The sequence below is a fragment of the Ornithorhynchus anatinus genome, chromosome X5 (assembly GCF_004115215.2).
Source record: "Ornithorhynchus anatinus isolate Pmale09 chromosome X5, mOrnAna1.pri.v4, whole genome shotgun sequence".
In the NCBI taxonomy this organism is placed as follows: domain Eukaryota; kingdom Metazoa; phylum Chordata; class Mammalia; order Monotremata; family Ornithorhynchidae; genus Ornithorhynchus; species Ornithorhynchus anatinus.
In genome coordinates, this window is record NC_041753.1 from 37,198,444 (window position 1) to 37,217,945 (window position 19,502).

The 19,502-nt window shown below is 41.1% G+C and overlaps 1 protein-coding gene across 5 annotated transcripts in view; it reads right to left on the minus strand.

The window, feature by feature from the left end:
- Nucleotides 1-19,502, minus strand: part of C9orf72 (C9orf72-SMCR8 complex subunit) — a 49,734-nt gene that overhangs the window by 4,930 nt on the left and 25,302 nt on the right. For 3 of the 5 annotated variants that reach the window (XR_005659666.1, XM_001505231.3, XM_029055683.2), the window contains exons 5-8: nt 17,215-17,279; nt 12,824-12,896; nt 10,622-10,738; nt 6,816-7,051 (exon numbers count right to left, since the gene is read on the minus strand). Coding sequence is in view for 4 of the 5 variants with exons in the window: in XM_001505231.3 (XP_001505281.1) it covers nt 6,816-7,051; nt 10,622-10,738; nt 12,824-12,896; nt 17,215-17,279 (491 nt within the window). In the remaining variant the exon portion in view is untranslated. Of the gene's footprint in view, nt 1-224; nt 1,401-4,047; nt 4,456-6,815; nt 7,052-10,621; nt 10,739-12,823; nt 12,897-17,214; nt 17,280-19,502 lie in introns of those variants that run through there. The other 2 variants (XM_029055685.2, XM_029055684.2) reach the window with 2 other exon arrangements.

Below are 19,502 nucleotides of genomic sequence, written 5' to 3' on the forward strand. Positions count from 1 at the left end.
CCGATATGCTTGAAATGATGATGTGAGTCACTTACAGATTTTCTTCTTAATTCTTCAAACCTTGATATTTAGCTAGTTTGATAGTTTGGATGCCATTTTCCAACATAGAAATTGTAGCGGTAGCAGAAATGCATAACTTATGAGCTGATAGTCTGACCATATATATTTTGAGACCTCATGGAAGACAATCTATATGCTGTCACTGTTTACTCATATTTCTTTCATTTGCAAGGCAGAAGGCAGCTTTGGTGAGTATGAGCTGATGTTGGAAACATTCACTGAGTGGAAGGAGACTAAACCCATTAAGATGTTTCCTGTGATTTGGCATCACTATCCACGCATGAATTGAAATGCCTTATGATGATTAGTTTATCTTCACATTTTTTCCCCTCTTTGTCATTTGTCATTTTTGGGGTATGTGTACTAATAATAGCAAAGTGATTTTTAGGGTCATCATAGTCACTTATCTCTCTGGAAAACCATACACTAAGAACTGTCCGATTGCAAATCCCACACCTTGAGTCCTCACTTGGGAGGAGGACTCTCCAGAAGAAGGTGCATTCAGTACCCATCTCTTCGACTTGTGCATCAGGCTGTCTTTATTTCCATTAGGCAGCGATTGGGATCAATACCTGGCCAGATATGAAGTCAACAAGTCCAGCCTTTACGGATGATAGGTCATTGTCAATTTGTGTTCCGATGTTCCATGACCAGTTATTCTTTCTTTTCATTAGGTTATGTGTTGGAGCATTTCAAGATTAAGGTTCACTTTGTGTGGTCTTCTGGTGAGCCTCTCTGACCCTTTCCATAATCCCACTGGAGAAAAAAGCAGGGCTGTGTGGTAGAGCCAATCCTGTTCAATTCTATTTCGTCAGATTTGAGAAGGCAAGGAGGGCTCAGGACCCTGCGGTTAGAACACATTTCTGAACTAACAGAAAACTCTTCCAACCGGCAATGATACATTTTCTTTGTGGACATGGGGATGAATTTAGGGTGGGCATTGAGGGATACAGATTGGAGGAGCAGGGTAAGAGAGTGAGGGGAGGGGAAAAGAAGGTAAAAGGGGCAGAAGGAAAAAGAGGAAGGGAAGAAAATACTTGCCTTCCACTGCCTTGTCACCTGCTCTTCTACCTCCTCCACTAGCCATGTGGCAGTGGTTCTGGTCCAGGAAGTGGCCTGGCAGTTCTGAAACCTGGCTCCACGTGGTTCACATCTTCACAGTGGCTTGGGAGTCCCAAAACTTGCCATGAACCCCGAACATCCCCAAAACTCTCTGGGCTGGCTGAAAGTGAGGGAGGGGTTTGGTTCATCTTCACTGAGCAAGAGATCCAGAGGAGAGAGAAACCCATGACCCACTTCTGGAGTCTGATGAGGATGACAGGAACTCGGCAGGTGCCAGGCTTGACAAAAAAGTAGACATGGCATTTTGACTCTACTTCTGCTCCTGCTCCAGTTCCAGAGCCAATCACAAGTGCATGATGGGCCCACTTGCCCCTGTGGAGTTAGTGTCCCTGCTTCCAACCCAACAGACTATGAGAATTAATAAAATTCCCTCAGACAGTCATTCCGGAATTACTGTATGCTGATGACTGTGCTCTTGAGGTACCTATACAAGAAGGCGATCATATGACTATAAATATCTTTGTAGAGCCAACCAGTGCTATGATCTGACAATATGCCTCAAGAAAATGGAGGTTATGTACTAACCTGCACCTGGGAACACCTTAACACAGTCAAAAATATTCACTAGCAACACAGAACTTGGTACTGTCACTGAACTCTGCTACCAGGCAGTGCACTATCCCGTGAAATACTGACAAAAAAGTAGAGAAGAAAATAAAATGGATCAGCTTGGCTTCTGGGAGACTGATAGAGTTTGATGACAACAGGGCATCAAGCTCCATACCAAGTTGGTCTTTTTTAGCTACAGTAGTGTCCAACTACCTATATGGCTTGGAAACCTGGACTCGACACAGATGACATTTCTGCAGTAGCTTCACTAGCATCCCCTAAGAGTCATATGCAACCTAAAAAAGCAAGCAAGGTTGCTAACAGTGAGGTCCTGGAATGCAGTCAGCTCAACAGCACTGAAGAAATACTCAGCGCAATAAAGCTTTGCTGTGTGGGACAAAAGGAGGAGAATGTTTGACTGCTGTATTGTCAATTGGAAGTGGGCACATACAAGCGAGGGCAAAAAAACAACAAAAAAACACCCCCCAAAAAATAAAACAATTTAAAGATGTAGGGAAGCATGGTCTCAAATGATGGGATAAAGCAGTGAACTGTTGAGAGACCACCACAGTAGACTGATTAGCCTGACAGCAAACGGGAGAGGGATTCCTCTCAAGTGGAGGCTTTGCGAAAGTTTGGGACATTTCAAAAGGTAAAGTCAGGTCCTATATGGCAGAAATGGGTCAGCACGTCAAGGAATAATCCTTAAGTATATGCTGTAGGAAAGTGTGTAGAGCAAACACATAAATACAAAGGAACTACCCATATAAAAAACACAGAAGCTACCTAATCCACCCCATGTTCTATCCAAAATGCATTATGCAAGGACGTGTGTGAGTGAGAGAGATTGATTTAACCTCCAAATAAATATCCAAGATAATGGCAGAGAAAGAAGCTATTGGGGTGGCACTTATTTTGGCCAGTGGGCCGCTTACCAACTTGTCAGATCTTTGGAAAGCTGCACACAGACTCCTCTCCTCCTAAGAGTGAGAGCTAAAGGCAAGGAGGAGAGTGTTTGAATGCAGCCACTTATGTCCCTGGAGGTTCCTACTTGGTTCCAAGTCTAATACAAATGCAGTCAGCACCGTTCATATGATGCAGCCTAGAGAGTAGCAACCGGACAGTGTTGCTGACTGCGCAGCAGCCTCGGACCTAATTAGGAACTACCAAGCTAGGAAGTGCATCAGCTTCTGCAAATCAATAGTACCCCAGTCCCCAGATCTGACCCAATACACTGGGAAGAATCAATTCCTGGGCTAGGTATGATCACCATCCTGTGTACGTGGATGAATGAAATCCAAAGACAATCCAAAAACTTCAGTTAGCCAACATTTTTAACCTCCTCAACTAGACTGTTTTCCTGGGTAATTATTAAGACAGCTGATTCAAATCATACTTCTTTTTTTCCAAGTGTTTGTGGGCATGGAATGAGCCTTATGCTCCTGTTGTTTTTTCCCCCAATCATTTTGCATAAAGTATTGCACTTGTCAGTGTTCAATAAATAGCATTACTACTTTCTCTTCAGGCATGAATGACCCCGTATCTTCCCTACCTTCCCAGCTCCCTCCCACCTCCTCATCTACTCTCATCCTTCTTGGCTATCTTTCAAGAGGAGATCTGCCTTTTTCCAAAATTTATCCCCTCCACTTGGTATCTCCAACCTTATCCCTTCTCACCTCTTAAAAGCACTTACGCTCACTCTCCTCTCCCTGACTCAGCTTCAAACACTCATTTTCTGGAGACTTCTTCCCTTATACCTTCTAACATGCCTGTGTCTTACTTAACCTAAAAACATCTTCTCTGGATTCCCCTGCACCTTCCAGCTACTAGCCCATATCCCTTCTTCCATTCCTGTCCCAAATCATACCCCTGCTGCTTCCACTTCCTCTCCTCAAGCTTCATGTTTGACCCACAACAATCCAGCTTCCATCCCCTTTACTCCACTGCGACCGCTACGTCAATGACCTCCTCCAAATCTAATGGACTTTAGTCCATCCTTCTCTCTATACCTCACTCCCTACACGTGGATGCCCCTCGAGGCTCTATTCTGGGTCCCTTTCTCTTCTCAATCTTTACTCACTTCCTTGGGAAGCTCATTCATTCCCATGGCTTCAACTACCAACTCATATTAGTAATAATAATGGTATTTGTTAAGTGCTTACTATGTGCCAGGCACTGTACTAAGCACTGGGGTGAATGTAAGCAAATCAGGTTGGTTACAGTCCCTCTCCCATGTGGGGCTCACAGTCTCCATCCCCATTTTACAGATGAGATAACTGAGGCACAGAGAAGTTAAGTGACTTGCCCAAGGTCACACAGCAGACAAGTGGAGTCGGGATTAGAACCCATGACCTTCTGACTCCCAGACCTGTGCTCTATCTACTTCTGCAGATGACGTCCAAAATTACCTTACCAGTCCTGACCCCTCTCTCTGCAATCTCAAATTTCCTCTTGCCTCCAGGACATCTCTACATAAATGTCCCACCAGCACCTCAAGCTCAACATGTTAAAAACAACTCCTCATCTTCACTCACAATTTTTCTCCTCCAAACTTTTCCATCCTAGTTTAAGGGATCTTCTCTATCTCTGAAGTTCATAGCCTTGGTGTTACCCTAGACTCCCCTCCCTCTTTCAATTGTTGTATTCAGTCTGTCGCTAAATCCTGTCAGTTCTTCCTCCACAAAATTTCCAAAATCTTCCAGAAATTTCCAGAAGCAACATGGCCTAGAGGAAAAAAAGCACAGGAGTGAAGTTAGGACAAGGATTCTAATCCCACTTCTGACATTTGCCTGCTGTGTGATCTTGGGCAACTAACAACTTTTTGGTACCTCGGTTTCCTAAGTTGTAAAATGGAGATTTAATACCTGTTCTCTTAGATTTGATTAATTCCACTTAGATTGTGAGCCCCACATGGAACAAGGACTGTACATGATCTGATTACCACATAGTACAATTCTTGGCATATAGTAAACTCTTAACCAATACCACAATCATCATCAGAACCATCCCCATCTTCATCCATATGACCACCACAGTGGACCAGGTGCTTGTCATATCCTAACTAGACCCCTGCATCAGCAGCATCCTTGTTGACTACCCTGTCTCCAGTCTCTCCCTTCTCCTTTGTTGGATGAATCACTTTTCTCAAACATTATTCTATGTGACTCCCCACTCCTCAAAAAACTTTCAATAATTGTCCATTCCATTCCGCATCATCAAGCAGGAACTCCTAACCATTGACTTTAAGGCACTCGATTAGCTCATCCTAATTAAACCCCCTACTTTTCAACTCTTCTCCCACTACACCCTATCTTGTACTCTGCACTCTTCTCAAGCTAACCCACTCACTGTGCCTCATTCTTGTCTCTCCCACCACTTCTCTTGCTCATGCTCTCCCCCATCCCATCTGATAGACCACAGCTCTCTCATCTTCAAGGCCTTTTTGAAAACACATCTTCAGTTAGCCACCCCTGATTAATATCTAATTTCCCCATGTTATAGCCTTCTCTAACAGTTCTTGTCATGGCTTTCCTGTGGGATGAACTTATTTCAAACACTCACAAAAAATTCCATAGAGTTCAACTTCCATCTAGTGAGTTTTGGTCAGTTTTGCAGTAACCAATATCTCAAGTCAAAAAAACCAAACAAAAAAAAACACCCCCTCAGGTTCATTCTTTTGTTGGTTTATCTGGTTCTTGTTCATTGGCCTCTTCTGTGTCATCCTTTTCTTGTAGCCATCCCCCAAGGCTCTATTCTAGGTCCTTTACTCATTTTACACCCACTCTCTCAGGCAATTCATCAGCTTACATAGCTTCAGCTACCACCTGTAAGTGGAGGATTCCCAAATCTCTCTCTCTAGCCCTGAGGTTCACCTGACCTGCAGTCCCACATCACCCCTTTCCTTCAGGACACCTCCACTTGCTTGCCCTGTTGGCACCACAAATACAGCATGTCAGAAACTGAACTCCCTTTAAACCTACTCTCCCTAACTTGTCCATTTCTTTTCTTCACTCCTTCCAAGCCAGTCTTCCAGCTGTACTTCCCTCTCAACTCTCCTGCCTCCAACCCCTTGCTCAGACTATTTCCTCAGCTTCACAGTACCTCCCTTCTCACATCACACAGCTCTCCCCCACATTCAAGTCCCTTCTTATACCCCACTCCAACAAGCTATTCCCAATAATCCTGTACTATCCTGAGCCATACCACCCCTTTGGTCAATTCGAGCACTGATGAACTAATATATGCCTCCTTAGCACTTGTGCTTCTATGTCTGCTATTTAAAAAAAAAACTTATTGTTAACCACTCTAGTTGTAAATATTTTTGTTTGGGTCCCCCATTAGAGCACAAGCTCCTTATAGGCAGGGAACAAGTCATTTTATTGTTCCCTACTTCCCAGGCCCCTAAAAACTGCACTGCACTAAGTGGGTGATCAATGAATGCTTTCACTTCTACAATTACTGGCTTTTAACTGAGGTTATGTATTGGTACACAACTCTCACTTTAGGGGCTAACTGACCTAATCAAGATTAACACACATGAAGATACAAAGCTCTCTTGAAGGTTAAAAATAAAATAAAAATATAGTTCTCTTAACATGAAAAGTTATTTCAACTGTTTGGCTGCTAATACTAGAGATCACATTCCTTTGATGCAGCTGACTTACTATGAATGGAGAAAAAAAAATATGAATGGAGAAGCAGAGTGGCTTTGTAGAAAGAGCATGGACTTGGGAGTCACAGAACCTGAGTTTTTACCTCAGGTCTGGTACTTGCCTCCTGTGTGACCCAAGGTAAGAGACCTCACTTCTCCATGCCCCAGTTTCCTCATCTACAATAAGGATTAAATACCTGTTCCTTCTATTTAGACTGTGAGCCCATGTGGGACCAGATTTTCTTGCATCTACCCCAGGGCTTAGTACAGTATAGGACAGTGCTTAATACCATGATGATGATGATAAAAGCTGGATCTGGATACAGATATTTTAGCACATATACAGCATGGTTACTGGTGGTAGTCTAATGGTCAGTTCTATTAATGACATGCAGTTTCCCTTGATGAACACAATTTGGAAAACATTACATACAAATCAGGAGTGAAGTTTTCATCTGTGTAGATAATAGCATCTTGAGCCATCTCTTCATCTGAAGTGGCTCTCCAAAACGCTGTCAGTTCGGACCTCATGTATCGACGCTGGTTATAGATATGTTCGTGGCATGGAGGCATCTGCTTCACTGTATTGACATCCACATCTATGTGTGTAGTGGGATATGGAGCATACATTACTTGACGGAATGGCAACACAAAGCTTCCAGTTGAATCCTGTCAGAGACAAAAATAAAAATCTCTCTCCATAATCTGTAATTTAAAAAAATGTTTAATAGGTGTTTGGTCATATTTTAAGATTAAGTAAAATATTTAGGAATAAAGTTTTGTTTGTTCTAAAATTTGTTTATAAATGAACCTAATAGAATGCTGTCCCAAGTCTTCACACAGCAAATGATGGGGTTTGTAGATTCATTATCAGAAATGAGAATAAAGGATAATTGGAATAAAAGAGAAATTTAGACATCATCCCAAATTTCAAAAAGGAAGCAGCAGAATATATGGCTATGAACATGTATCTGAAAAGAAGATGAGTTTTTCCACAAAAAAAGAAGAAAATGAAAACAAAGATTTTACTATTTACCTATTGGAATAACATCTTGAGAATTTTGTCATCCTATGTTTCTCATATGTGGAAAATCCAGAACACACAGGAGATTAAACCACTTTTTGGTCTTGCCCCTAGAAATTGAAACTTTTCCCATAACCAGAAGCAGCATGGTCTAGTGGATAGAGCACGGCCCTAGGAGTCAGAAGGACCAGGGTTCTGTTCCTGTTCTGAGACCTTGGGCAAGCCACTTAATTTCTCTGTGCCTAAATTACCACATCTGGAAACTGGGGATTAAAGACTGTGAGCCCCATGTGAGACAGCAACTATGTCCAACCTGATTAGCTTCTATCTACCCCAGTGCTTAGAACAGTGCCTGGCACATAAAAAGTGCTTAAGAACCTTTAAAAAAAAAAGCATGAGATCATTCTAAAAGACATCGTAAACAACTCCTCTTATTACAGTGCTCAGCATACAGAAGACACTAAATAAACGCTGGTGCTACTGATAAAGCACCACCCCAACAGGTGTGGCTTAAAATTTTCAAATTCATTCATTCAAACAAACGTTGGAAGCCCTGATTCTCCTATGTTGCATCCATAGTTGTGCAATGTAATTTTAAGTTTACATTTCTTAAAGAATTAACACAAAATCAACTTCCAATATTCCTCACAATGGCCTAATCTATTACCATCACTTTTTTTTAAACAGTATTTGTTAAGCACTTACTATGTGTCAAGCACCATTATTAATAATAATAATGGTATTTGTTAAGCACTTAACTATGTGCCAGGCACCGTACTAAGCACTGGGGTAGATACAAGCAGATTGGGTGCCTGTCCCATGTGGGGCTCACAGTCTCAATCCCCATTTTACAGATGAGGTCATTGAGGCCCAGAGAACTGAAGTGACGGGCCCAAAGTCACAAAGCTGACAAGTGGCGGAGCCAGGATCAGAACCCATGACCTTGTTCACATGAGCCGACTTGTTCATCCCAAGCGCTTAGTACAGTGCTCTGCACATAGTAAGCGCTCAATAAATACTATTGAATGAATGAATGAATGACCTCTGACTCCCAAGCCTGGGTTCTTTCCACTGAGCCATGCTGCTTCTCTAAGTGCTTTCAAAGTGCTGGGGTAGATACAAGATAATCAGGCTGGACACAATCCCTGTCCCACATGGGGCTCACAGTTTAAGTGAAGGGATGAGGATTTAATCCCCATTTTAGAGATGAGGTAACTGAGGCACAGAGAAGTTAAGTGACTTGCCCAAAGTCAGACAAGTGTCAGAGCTGAGATGACAATTCAGTCCCCTGATTCCCAGGCCCATGCTCTTTCTACTGGGCCACACTGCTTCTCATGAATTATAGACACTAGGCATCTCTGAGATAATCCAGCTATCATGTCCTAAAAAACATACTTTGACTTCAATATTCTTATGTTATGTTAAAATTCTTGTTTAGCCTGAGTTACCTGCACAATTTGCCTATGTACATACAGTCATTATGCAGGGTGAATAGTTTCTTACTGCATTTTAAAAATCCTATCTTTTATTCTCTTTACTTCTGCTCTGTTTACATACCAAACCTATTATAAAAGAAGTGTAGCCTAGAAAGCTGTTCAAACTAGCTATTACTTTGTATTTTCTAATAAAAACAAAAATCAAAGCAACAACAACAATGCAGTTTGTTTACTTCTTTTGAATCTCTAATTGACTATGGAATTACAATCATGGATACAAACAATGACTGTTACAGCTTTGAAATTTTATTTATGTCCTGCTGGTTTCATGCAGTCACAATAACAGGAAAGGAAAAAGATTAAAAGAGAAAAAAAAAATCTTGTACACTATACAATTTTGGAAGCAGTGGTCTAAAAAAATAGTTTAAAATTACAGCAATTTAATACTGCATAGTTCATACTGGTCTAAAAAAATAGTTTAAATTACAGCAATTTAATACTGCATAGTTCATACTGCTTCAGACTTTTATTGTAATGAAAATGTTCAATTGCCCAGGTCCTCTGACTCCCAGGCCCATGCTCTTTCCACTATACCACACTGCTTCTCACCTTACCAGTGCTTCACAGAGACTGTAAGGTAATCAAGTAGAAGCCTCATGGCCTAATGGATATAGCATGGGCCTGCGAGTCTCAAGGACCTGGGTTCCGAGCAGGGGCTTGGGAGTCAGAGGTCATGGGCTCTAATCCTGGCTCCACCGCTTGTCAGCTGTGTGACTTTGGGCAAGTCACTTAACTTCTCTGGGCCTCAGTTACCTCATCTGTAAAATGGGGATGAAGACTGTGAGCCCCACGTGGGACAACCTGATCACCTTGTATCCCCCCCAGTGCTTAGAACAGTGCTTTGCACATAGTAAGCGCTTAACAAATACCAACATTATTAATTCCTACTCTGCCACTTTAACTGTGTGACCTTGGGCAAGTCACTTCACTTCTCTGGACTTCAGAGTTACTTCAGTTGTAAAATGGGGGTGAAGACTATGAGCTCCACCTGGGACATGGACCATGTCCAAACTGGTTAGCTTCTATCTACCCCAGGGCTTAGTACAAAGTAAGCACTTAACAAATACCATTTAAAAAAAAAAAAAAAGGTTAGGCACTCACAGACTCACGAAATAACCATGCATGCTTGGCAGAGCCCTCAGAAAAATAATCCTGGCTACCCCTGACTTGACTGGGCTCACTTTAAACTTCGCTGGTGCCCTAATCCCTACACTGATAATCTTGCCCCCAAAAACGTAAGGCTCCCGGAGGCCATCTGAAGCAGGTATGCACCCAAATGTGTTGGCTTTGTAGCCAAGTAGAGCCCTCACTATCTGGAAAGAGTGGACCCAACAAATCAACAGGGCATAATAACAGCAATTTTACCATAAAGAGGGGGCTGACTTTGTGATGTTTGTTGCAGGGTCAAAAGAAACAGTTTGCGAGCACATGGGTGATGGTAGAACAAGTAAATACTACAGTAAGAGATTTCCTTCATGTGGGATTTTTCAACAAATGCAACCCCTGAATTATGAGAACCAATTGCATCTACCCCAGCACTAAGAGCAGGGCCTGGCATATAGTAGGCACTTATAAAATACCATAATTATTATTAAATATTTTCAGAATTTTCAAGCATGAAACAATGTAGTTAAATTTTGGACACAAAGTATTGGTAAATGGATTACAAGGTATTTTAAAATTGGTTTCATTTGAGGAAAGGGCAAATAAATATTTTACCTTGAGCAGACCTTGTACAAAGAGCCCTGACTCATACTTAAAGGAAGATTCGGTTTTACAAAGCCTGGAGCATTTCCGTTCTGAAGGAGTCAGAAAAAGGCACAGTGTCTTCACAATCTGTGAAATAAATATACTATTTTATAGAAGAGTAAAAAATTACATTGGTTTTCCAGAGTACCAAATCCTAACTATATTTGCTAGATATTTCATTTTGATCTACCATTCCAAAGAGAAAATTTCATTATTTTATAGCAAATTATTATAGCAAAGCCAGGAAAAACTGTGCTTATTTTACTTTCAAATACAAAATGCTTCATAGCAGGGCTGAGATATTTAAGTGTATAAGGATACTGATATGTTTGTATTTCTCTCTCTCTTCCCCTTTCCCCACTTTTCCAAGAATATTGAACAACTTCAAAAACCATAATAGCACAAATTTAAATGAGAATATATTTACTGTATTGCCTTGGTCAATACTGTACTGCCCTATCTCTGGATTCAAATTGGTATTATGGGTCAGTAAAGAACAAGCAAAGTCCATTACCAATTAACGTAATTAAATAGTAGTGGAAGTGGCAGTCACATAGGTGTTCTTTGCAATCACTTATTTCGACATACTATATAACCAAAATAAAAGGACAGGCTCGGGAGATTAATGTATTTTCACTAGGTTAAACTGAATGGAAAGATATGGGCCTAGCTCTAAAGTATGTGGCTATATCTGATGTAGAAAGGACTAAAGAATTCTGTCCAATTATATGAGGACTAGCAAAACACACCCTCCAAAAGTATTGCAAATTGCTCATGCTCTCTCAGGAGTCAAATTTTTAAGAGCAATTCAACTGAAAGAATCCCTTTACAGCCAATTTTAAATTTGTAATCAATACCCTTCTTCTGTTTCTAAGACCCATGTTTTAATAATACCAGCAATTATCACTTTAAATTGTCTAACCTTCAATTTCGGCAACTTGAACTGCATTGTTTGAGCCTACAGAGTTAAGGAATTGCATTCCCCTTGGGACACTTGCTCATTACACTGATTACAGTTCAAGAGAGACTCAGAGTTGATAGAAGTAGAAATCTTCTACAGCTATCAATTATGTGTGCTACCAAGGGCTGGAGTTATTTATCATAGATAAATCAATAAGACAATCCAAAAAATCCCATTTTAGCCAAGTGTCCACCTCTATTTCCTGAAATTAGTAAAAGTGGGAAAATTTGACTTTTACTTTCTCTCCTACTTAATGTATTCTCACGGCAAGAAGTGCTAATGAGGGTCCAAATGGAAGATAGCAGAAAGGGAGAAATAGGGAGAAAAGTATTTCACAAATTGGCCTTGGAACAATTTAGAATTGTTCGTAGTTGTCATAGCCTAGAATCTGAGCTTATTCTAAAAATCTAATGAATAGAGGGGTAATGAGGTAAATACCCCAAAGAGGAGAAATGTTTATCTGCGTTATTCATTTACGGTTCAACTCTTTTTTTAAATTCCCAGTTTAATATTAATTGGGCAAATTCTATGTTGTAATTTTCATTTGGTGAATCTGGCTAGCCAGTAATGGCCTCCACTGGCAGGATGGGCCAAACATAGGCCAGAGTTCCCTTTTATAATCCTGGCTCTTTCCTAATCCATGAGGCTGAGGAACCAAGGAAGGGTGGTAGAGATGAACTGAGCTCCACATAGGCACTGACTACTATGATTAACTGGGATAGAGGAAGGATCTCATTAGGCACACAGGGCTACCACCTCATAAGAATGGAAAGAAACTGGAGCAGCACAGTGCCAAACTTGCTCTAGTCTTCTTTTATTGGCACAGCAGCTGCTCAAATCTGTCACGGATGGAGGAAAGTGAGGAGACAGGAGGGAATGAGAGAGGAAGACAGTGCTAAAAGAGGAAATGTGGGACTAGGAAAAGCAGGTTTTAGCCAACTGCAAATATCCCAGTTCCATATAAACTGATTTATATACCGAGTAAACTAAAATTGATTGCTGGAATTCAGTTGATGTACTGCTTCTCCTACATAAAAACTAGTTTGTGCCATATAAAGCCTGTTTTCTGTCATGTCTAATGGGATTTCAATCAGATTACACTGCCGCCAAATGCTATTTCTCGATGGTAATGACAAACTCCACTGTACATGAAAATACCAGAAATTCTAATAATTTAAATCCAATGTATTAAGTTGAAAAAAATGAATTACCTTATTCACTTTTTCTGCACTGCTACCTACAATTACAGAACAGCCACATGTCTGCAGGTGTGAACTGATGGCACTGTAAAATAAAGAAGATTATAAAATATTAATCAATTATCGAGCACCTACTGTGTGCAGCACACTGTACTGGGGGATTGGGAGGATTCAAGACAGTTAGAAGACCTATTGCTTTCAAGACGTTCCACTAGTTTTCTACTTTTTACACAGACCTCTCCACCTCCCTGCAATCTCACATTTCCTCCTACCTTCAGGACATCTCTACCTGGATGTCCCACCATTACCTCAAATTCAACATGTTCAAAGCTGAACTTCTCCTCTTCCCTCCCAAACTTTTTCCTTCCCTCAATTTTCCCATCCCTGTTGACATCACCACCATTCTTCTTCTTGTTCATTCATTCATTCAATCATGTTTATCAAGTGCTTACTGTGTGCAAAGCATTGTACTAACTGCTTGGGAGAATATGCTATAACAATAAACAGACACTTTCCCTGCCTACAATGAGCTTCCAGTCCAGAGGGGGAGACAGACATTAATATAAATAATTTAGAGACTGTCCATAAGTGCTGTGGGGCTGGGAGGGGGTATGAATAAAGGGAGAAAGTCAAGGTGATGCAGAAGGAAGTGGGAGAAGGGGAAAGGAGGGCTTAATCAGGAAAGACCTTTTCGGGGAGATGTGCCTTCAATAAAGCTTGAGGAATGGGCAGCCATTGGAAGTTTTTGAGGAGTGGGGCATGTGGAGAATGACATTTTAGAAAAATGACTCAGCCCCTCAGCACAGATGCACTTATCTGTAATTTACTTTGTCTGCCTCCCCTTCTAGACTGTAAGCTGCTGGTGGGCAGAGAAAAGGTTTACCAACTCCGTTGTACTGTACTTCCCCAAGTGCTTAGTTCAGTGCTCTCCACACAGTAAGTGGTCAATAAATACCACTGACTGATTACTACTACCACTTTAAGGCACTAGCTCTGAACTCTCAACTACTTCAGTTTCAGAGCTCCTCCTGCCTTCAGGGTTCTAGTCCCAGCTCTGCTACTTGTCTGCTGTGTGACCTTGGGCAAGTCACTTCACTCCTCTGTACCTGTTACCTCATCTGTAAAATGGGATCAAGACTGTGAGCCCCACATGGGACAGGAACAGAGTCCAACCCAATTTGTTTATATCTACCCCAGTGCTTAAATACCATCATTATTATTATTATTATTATTACTATCCCTGCTCGCAGGGATCAAAATCTGAATTAATCTTTCCTTCTTAAACCATCTTTTCCTCCCTACTTTCCTTCAGTTCCACTTTTCAGCTGTGTGACCGTGGGCAAGTCACTTAACTTCTCGGTGCCTCAGTTACCTCATCTGTAAAATGGGGATTAAGACTGTGAGCCCCACGTGGGACATCCTGATTCCCGTGTCTACCCCAGCGCTTAGAACAGTGCTCGGCACATAGTAAGCGCTTAACAAATAACATTATTATTATTATTATTACAGTTTACCCAGTCAATCCATGGGTATCCACAACAAAGCTATGGGTAGGACTGGGAATGTAGTTTTTATTTTTTTTGCAGCTGTGGAGCAGGTATGAATACTTTCCATCACTGTTGAAAACACCTTACCCCACAAGTTTACAATCTTAGTGTCATCTCTGACTCCTCTATCTTTCACCGCTCATATTCTGCCTCTATAGCCTGTAGGTTTTTCTGAAATAGTTTCTGCATCCACCCCTTCCCTAATGGCCAGCAATTTGGTTCAAGATATGTCATCTTCTAATTGAAGTAATACAATAGTCTTCTTGCCTTAAGGCTCTCGCCTCTTCACCCTAACCTACATACAGCTACTCAGATCATCTTAACTGCTACCACGTTATTACAATCACTCATTCTATCCCACCTAGATTACTGCATCAGCCTCCTTGCTGGCCTCCCAAACTCCTGCCTCTCCCACTCCAGTCCATACTTTATTGCTGCCCAGATCATTTTTCTACAGAAATGTTCAGGAGATATCAACCTCTTTCTCAAAAATCTCCAGTGGTTGCCTATCCACCTCCGTATCAAACAAAAACTCCTCACCATTAGCTTTTAAGCACTCTATCACCTTGCCCCCTCCTAGCTCATCTCGCTTCTCTCCTTCTACAACCCAGCCCGCATACTTCGCTTCTCTGGTGCTAACCTTCTCACTGTGCCTTGATATCACCTGTCTTGCTGCCAACCCCTGGCCCACATCCTATCTCTGGTCTGGAACACCCTCCCTCCTCAAATCCACCAGATAAATATTCTCCCTGTCTTCAAAGTCTTACTGAAGGCACACCTCCTCCAAGAGGCCTTCCCAGACTAATTCCCACTTTTTCTCATCTCCCACTCCCTATGCATCACCTTGACTTGCTCCCTTTGCTGTTATCCCCTCTCCAAGCCCCACAGTACTTATATATATAGTTGTAATTTCAATTATTTGAATTGATGTCTGTTAATGTGTACTGATGTCTATCTCCCTCCCGCTATACTGTGAGGTCGTTGTAGGCAGAGATTGTCACTCAAATGTTATATTGAACTTTCCCAAGTACTTAGTACAGTGCTCTGCACACAGTAAACACTTAATACAATTGAATGAATTGTATAATATGCATTCATATAAATGAATGACTGACTCTCAGTAAAACCCTGTTCAGAACACATCACTTCCCTCCTCCAACTCCCCAATGGCTCACCATTAAAATCTCTACATTAAACAAAACTCTTAATTATTGGATTTAAGGCTCTCCACCTGTCTCATGTCTTTCCCTTGCATAGAACTCCCTCTTCTTAAATCCAAACCACATTTTCTCTCTGCTTTCCAAACACTCCCAAAAAGCAGCCTCCTCCATGAGGCATTTCCCAACTGGTCATGTCCTAGTCAGGTTAACCCATCAGCCATCCATAACTCTCGTGCATATTTCTGTCTATTTACACAACATTGTTTTACCATTTTTATCCATGCTCGTATGCTTTTACCTATTGTGTGTTTTTGATGTCTTCCCATCAGATTATAAATTTTAGGGCAGAAGTGTGCCTTTAACTTCTACTGTACTTTCCAAAGTACCTATAGTAGGTGCTCAATAAATACTCATGAAGCCACTGCAAAAAAGCTTTTCTTAAAAATATACCACTGAATCTTAATGGCCATGGAAAACAGAATTCCATATCAATAATTCTTTGGCAAATATGCTATGTTTAATTCTGTCATGAAAAACACATGCTCAGAATCTAAAAGAAATAATGGGGGTGGGGGAAGGGAGAAAGGGCAAAGAAAATCAGACATTGGACTTCAAATATATTCCACTTCTCTTTTCCATTCCAGTTTTGTTTAAATGAATCTGGGCTTGATCGAGAAACTGACAGGTAAAGGTGTGGTTGGCCAAATGAACTTTGTGGGCCTAATGACCTTTCAAAACTTTGCATAGCAGACCACTTAAATTAGGCTATTAAACTTCATCCTTAAGGACAATTTAACAGACATAAAGCTGTGGAAGAGCAGAGGAAACCAAGAAATCGAATGAAAAGAACATTTGACTTGAATCAGAAGACCTTATGTACTGGCTCTGCCACTGCTTGTCAATTCAGTGAAGCCACTTAACTTCTCAGTATCTTGGTTTACACTCTTAAGAATAGAAGACATTTTGCCTACCAATAATTAGTTCACAAAGACACTGAGTAAAAAGTCAGACTGTGGCTGGGTAGAGTCAAGGGCCCTATGAAGATCCATGGGAACGAATAGATTACTTTCCCTCCTACCCCCACAGGATCCCTTAATAATAATAATAATTAATAATTATGGTATTTATCAAGCACTCACTATGTGCCAAGCGCTGTACTAAGCACTGGGGTAGATACAAGCAAATCAGATTGGACACAATCCCTGTCCCATGTGGGGCTCACAGTCTCAATCCCCATTTTTCAGATGAGGGAACTGAGGCACAGAGAAGTAAGATGACTTGCCCAAGGTCACACAGCAGGCAAGTGGCAGAGCCGGAATTAAAACTAATGACCTCCTGACTCCCAGGCCCATGCTCTATCCACTATGCCATGATGCTTCTCACACCTTGCCTTCACCAAAAAAAAGTGACAAACATGGAAGTACTCTGTACTTTTATGTTGTCTTGTATGCTGTTTTGTATTTACATTATTTAATTTTTCCTCACTATGCCACCAAATCCTTCCCCACCTTAGACTGTGAGCTCTCGGGGGGGGGGGGGGCACCAGGGACCATGACTAATCCTCACCCGTGTATTCTTTCCCAATGCTTAGTACAGTGCTCTGCACACAGTAAGTGCTTAATAAATACTACTACTACTACGAAGTCTCACATGGCATTAAAATAACTTCAAAATTTTAAAAATGTAAAATCCATACTTGAGAAGGAAACCTTCATGGCAACTATCTCCAATGTCGTCATCACTAAGTACCGTATCCCTTATCTAGAACACAGAAGATAAACAATTAAATTAGTTGGTCCAGAATACAGTATGGCAGGATTTTTTTTTTAAGGAAAGATTTCTTAAACTTAATAGGTTCAAGATAAACACATATGATAGTTTAGAAACTGTTGTGCATCACAGAAATAACTTTCCAAACATCCCTTTGCAATGCAGTAACATTTTCCAAAAATCACAGAGAAAAAGCTGGCTACTTTGGTTTAATAAGAAGTTCAAGAAGCACAGCTTACTCGCAAGTGCCCATCTTTATGACTGAGTCAGACATTGTCTAAATACTATGTGGCCCACCTTCTACACTCCTGTTGCTGTGATACCACTGGGTTGAGCTGCTCTTCATAATTGAACGTAATAACTATCCATGTGAGTAGGTGTGGCTAAAAAGGAGTTATGCATGACTATCAATTCATTCCATATTGGGTGCATACAAAAATGGTCTTTCACTGGCTAAGCTGCCTCTGGGTTTCCTGATGTTCAGAGAGAATAACTCCACCTCTGATTATCATGTGCCAGACTAGTATATTTGCTGCTGTTGCCTCCCAAAGTCCACTTACAATATCACATTATGTCTATTCACCCTATTGTACTTTCCCAAGCACTTAGTATAGTGTTCTGTACACAGTAAGTGCACAATAAACACAGCCCACCATTAAGTGATTGACTGTTCTTCACTATTTCTTTATATCATTTGTTCTTCCTTCCCAGCTTGAATTCACACCACGTTCATTTCCTATACAGCAGCTGCTTGGGCATTCTGCTATCATTCATTCTCCTTACAAGCTATCTGGGGAAACTGTGTGTTACTGCTACGACAATGAATGTCTGTTCCCCTTTCCCTCAGCATAGCCATAAGCATTAGTTTGCCTTAATAGCATGAAAACAAAGCAGGATTAAACTGGCCTAAGCAAAAAAAACTTAATATTTCATTGCTTCCCCCCAGCTCAGGGTGCCGGCATCCTCAATGCTTTGTCTGGGAGTCAGAGAACCTAGGTTCTAATCCTGGCTTCTGCACTTGTCTGTCATGTGACCTTGAGAAAAATCACAACCTCTTCATGACACAGTTACTTCATCTGCAAAATGGTGATTGATACCTGTTGTCCCTCCTGCTTAGACTGTAAGCTCCATGTGGGACCTGCTAATCTCAGTATGGTGCTTGACACATAGTAAATCCTTAAATACCACAATTATTATTATTAGGTTACTACATTGATAGAGTTCTGATTTTTTCTGATGCTAATTTATCAAGGGAATATCTTGTATGCCAAGCTCCCTAAACTCAAGAGTCCTTGGCCTTCTAAATTCCTCTAGAACTAGAAGCGGCATAGGAAGCAGCCTGGCCTACCGATTAGAGATAGAGATTGGGAGTCAGAAGGACCTGGGTTCTAATCCCAGCTCCACCGCTTTGTCTGCTGTGTGACTTTGGGTCAGTCACTTCACTTCTCTGGGCCTCACCTGTAAATGGGGATTAAGCCTGTGAGCCCCACATGAGACATGAACTTTTTCCAACCTGATTAGCTTGTCTCTATCCCAGCACTTAGTACAGTGCCTGGCACAAAGTAAGCACTTAAATACTGTTTAAAAAAAGAAACAAATCTAGTTTTGCCTGTTCTATACACAATGCTATTCAACTAGGCAGTCCAATCAGCTGAGAATTTTGAACCATCACTAAATGAGACTCATTCTCCTGTTTACCTCTTAAAGGAGTAGGATGATTTGATTCTGTCAGTTTAACATGTCGGACTACTGCTTAGGAAAAGTTTCTCATCCTAAATTAGAAAAGATGGCTAGAACTTTGTAGCCACAGTTACACCTCTCGAACCAATTCAAAATAAAAAGGATATACCTGACCCTAAAAATAGTGACTGTAAGCTTGTTGAGGGCAGGGATTCTGTTTCTTACATTGTCCTCTCCCAGGTGCTTAGTACAGTGCTCTGCACACTGAGAGCTCAATATGATTGAATGAATTTTCACAAAAACATTATCTTAAAATGCTTAGCCAAGAAAATGTTCCAAGTGTACATCAAAAGAGGTGACACCAAATAAAGTCACACACAAATACAAAAACTAACCCTTTTCACAGAAAGCTCAGAAGCACTAGAATAACCCCTCTAGTCTGTAGACTGTCTTCCCCTCTAGACTGCGAACACCTTGTGGGCAGGAATTGTGTATATCACCTCTACTGTACTTTCCCAAGTGCTCTACACACAG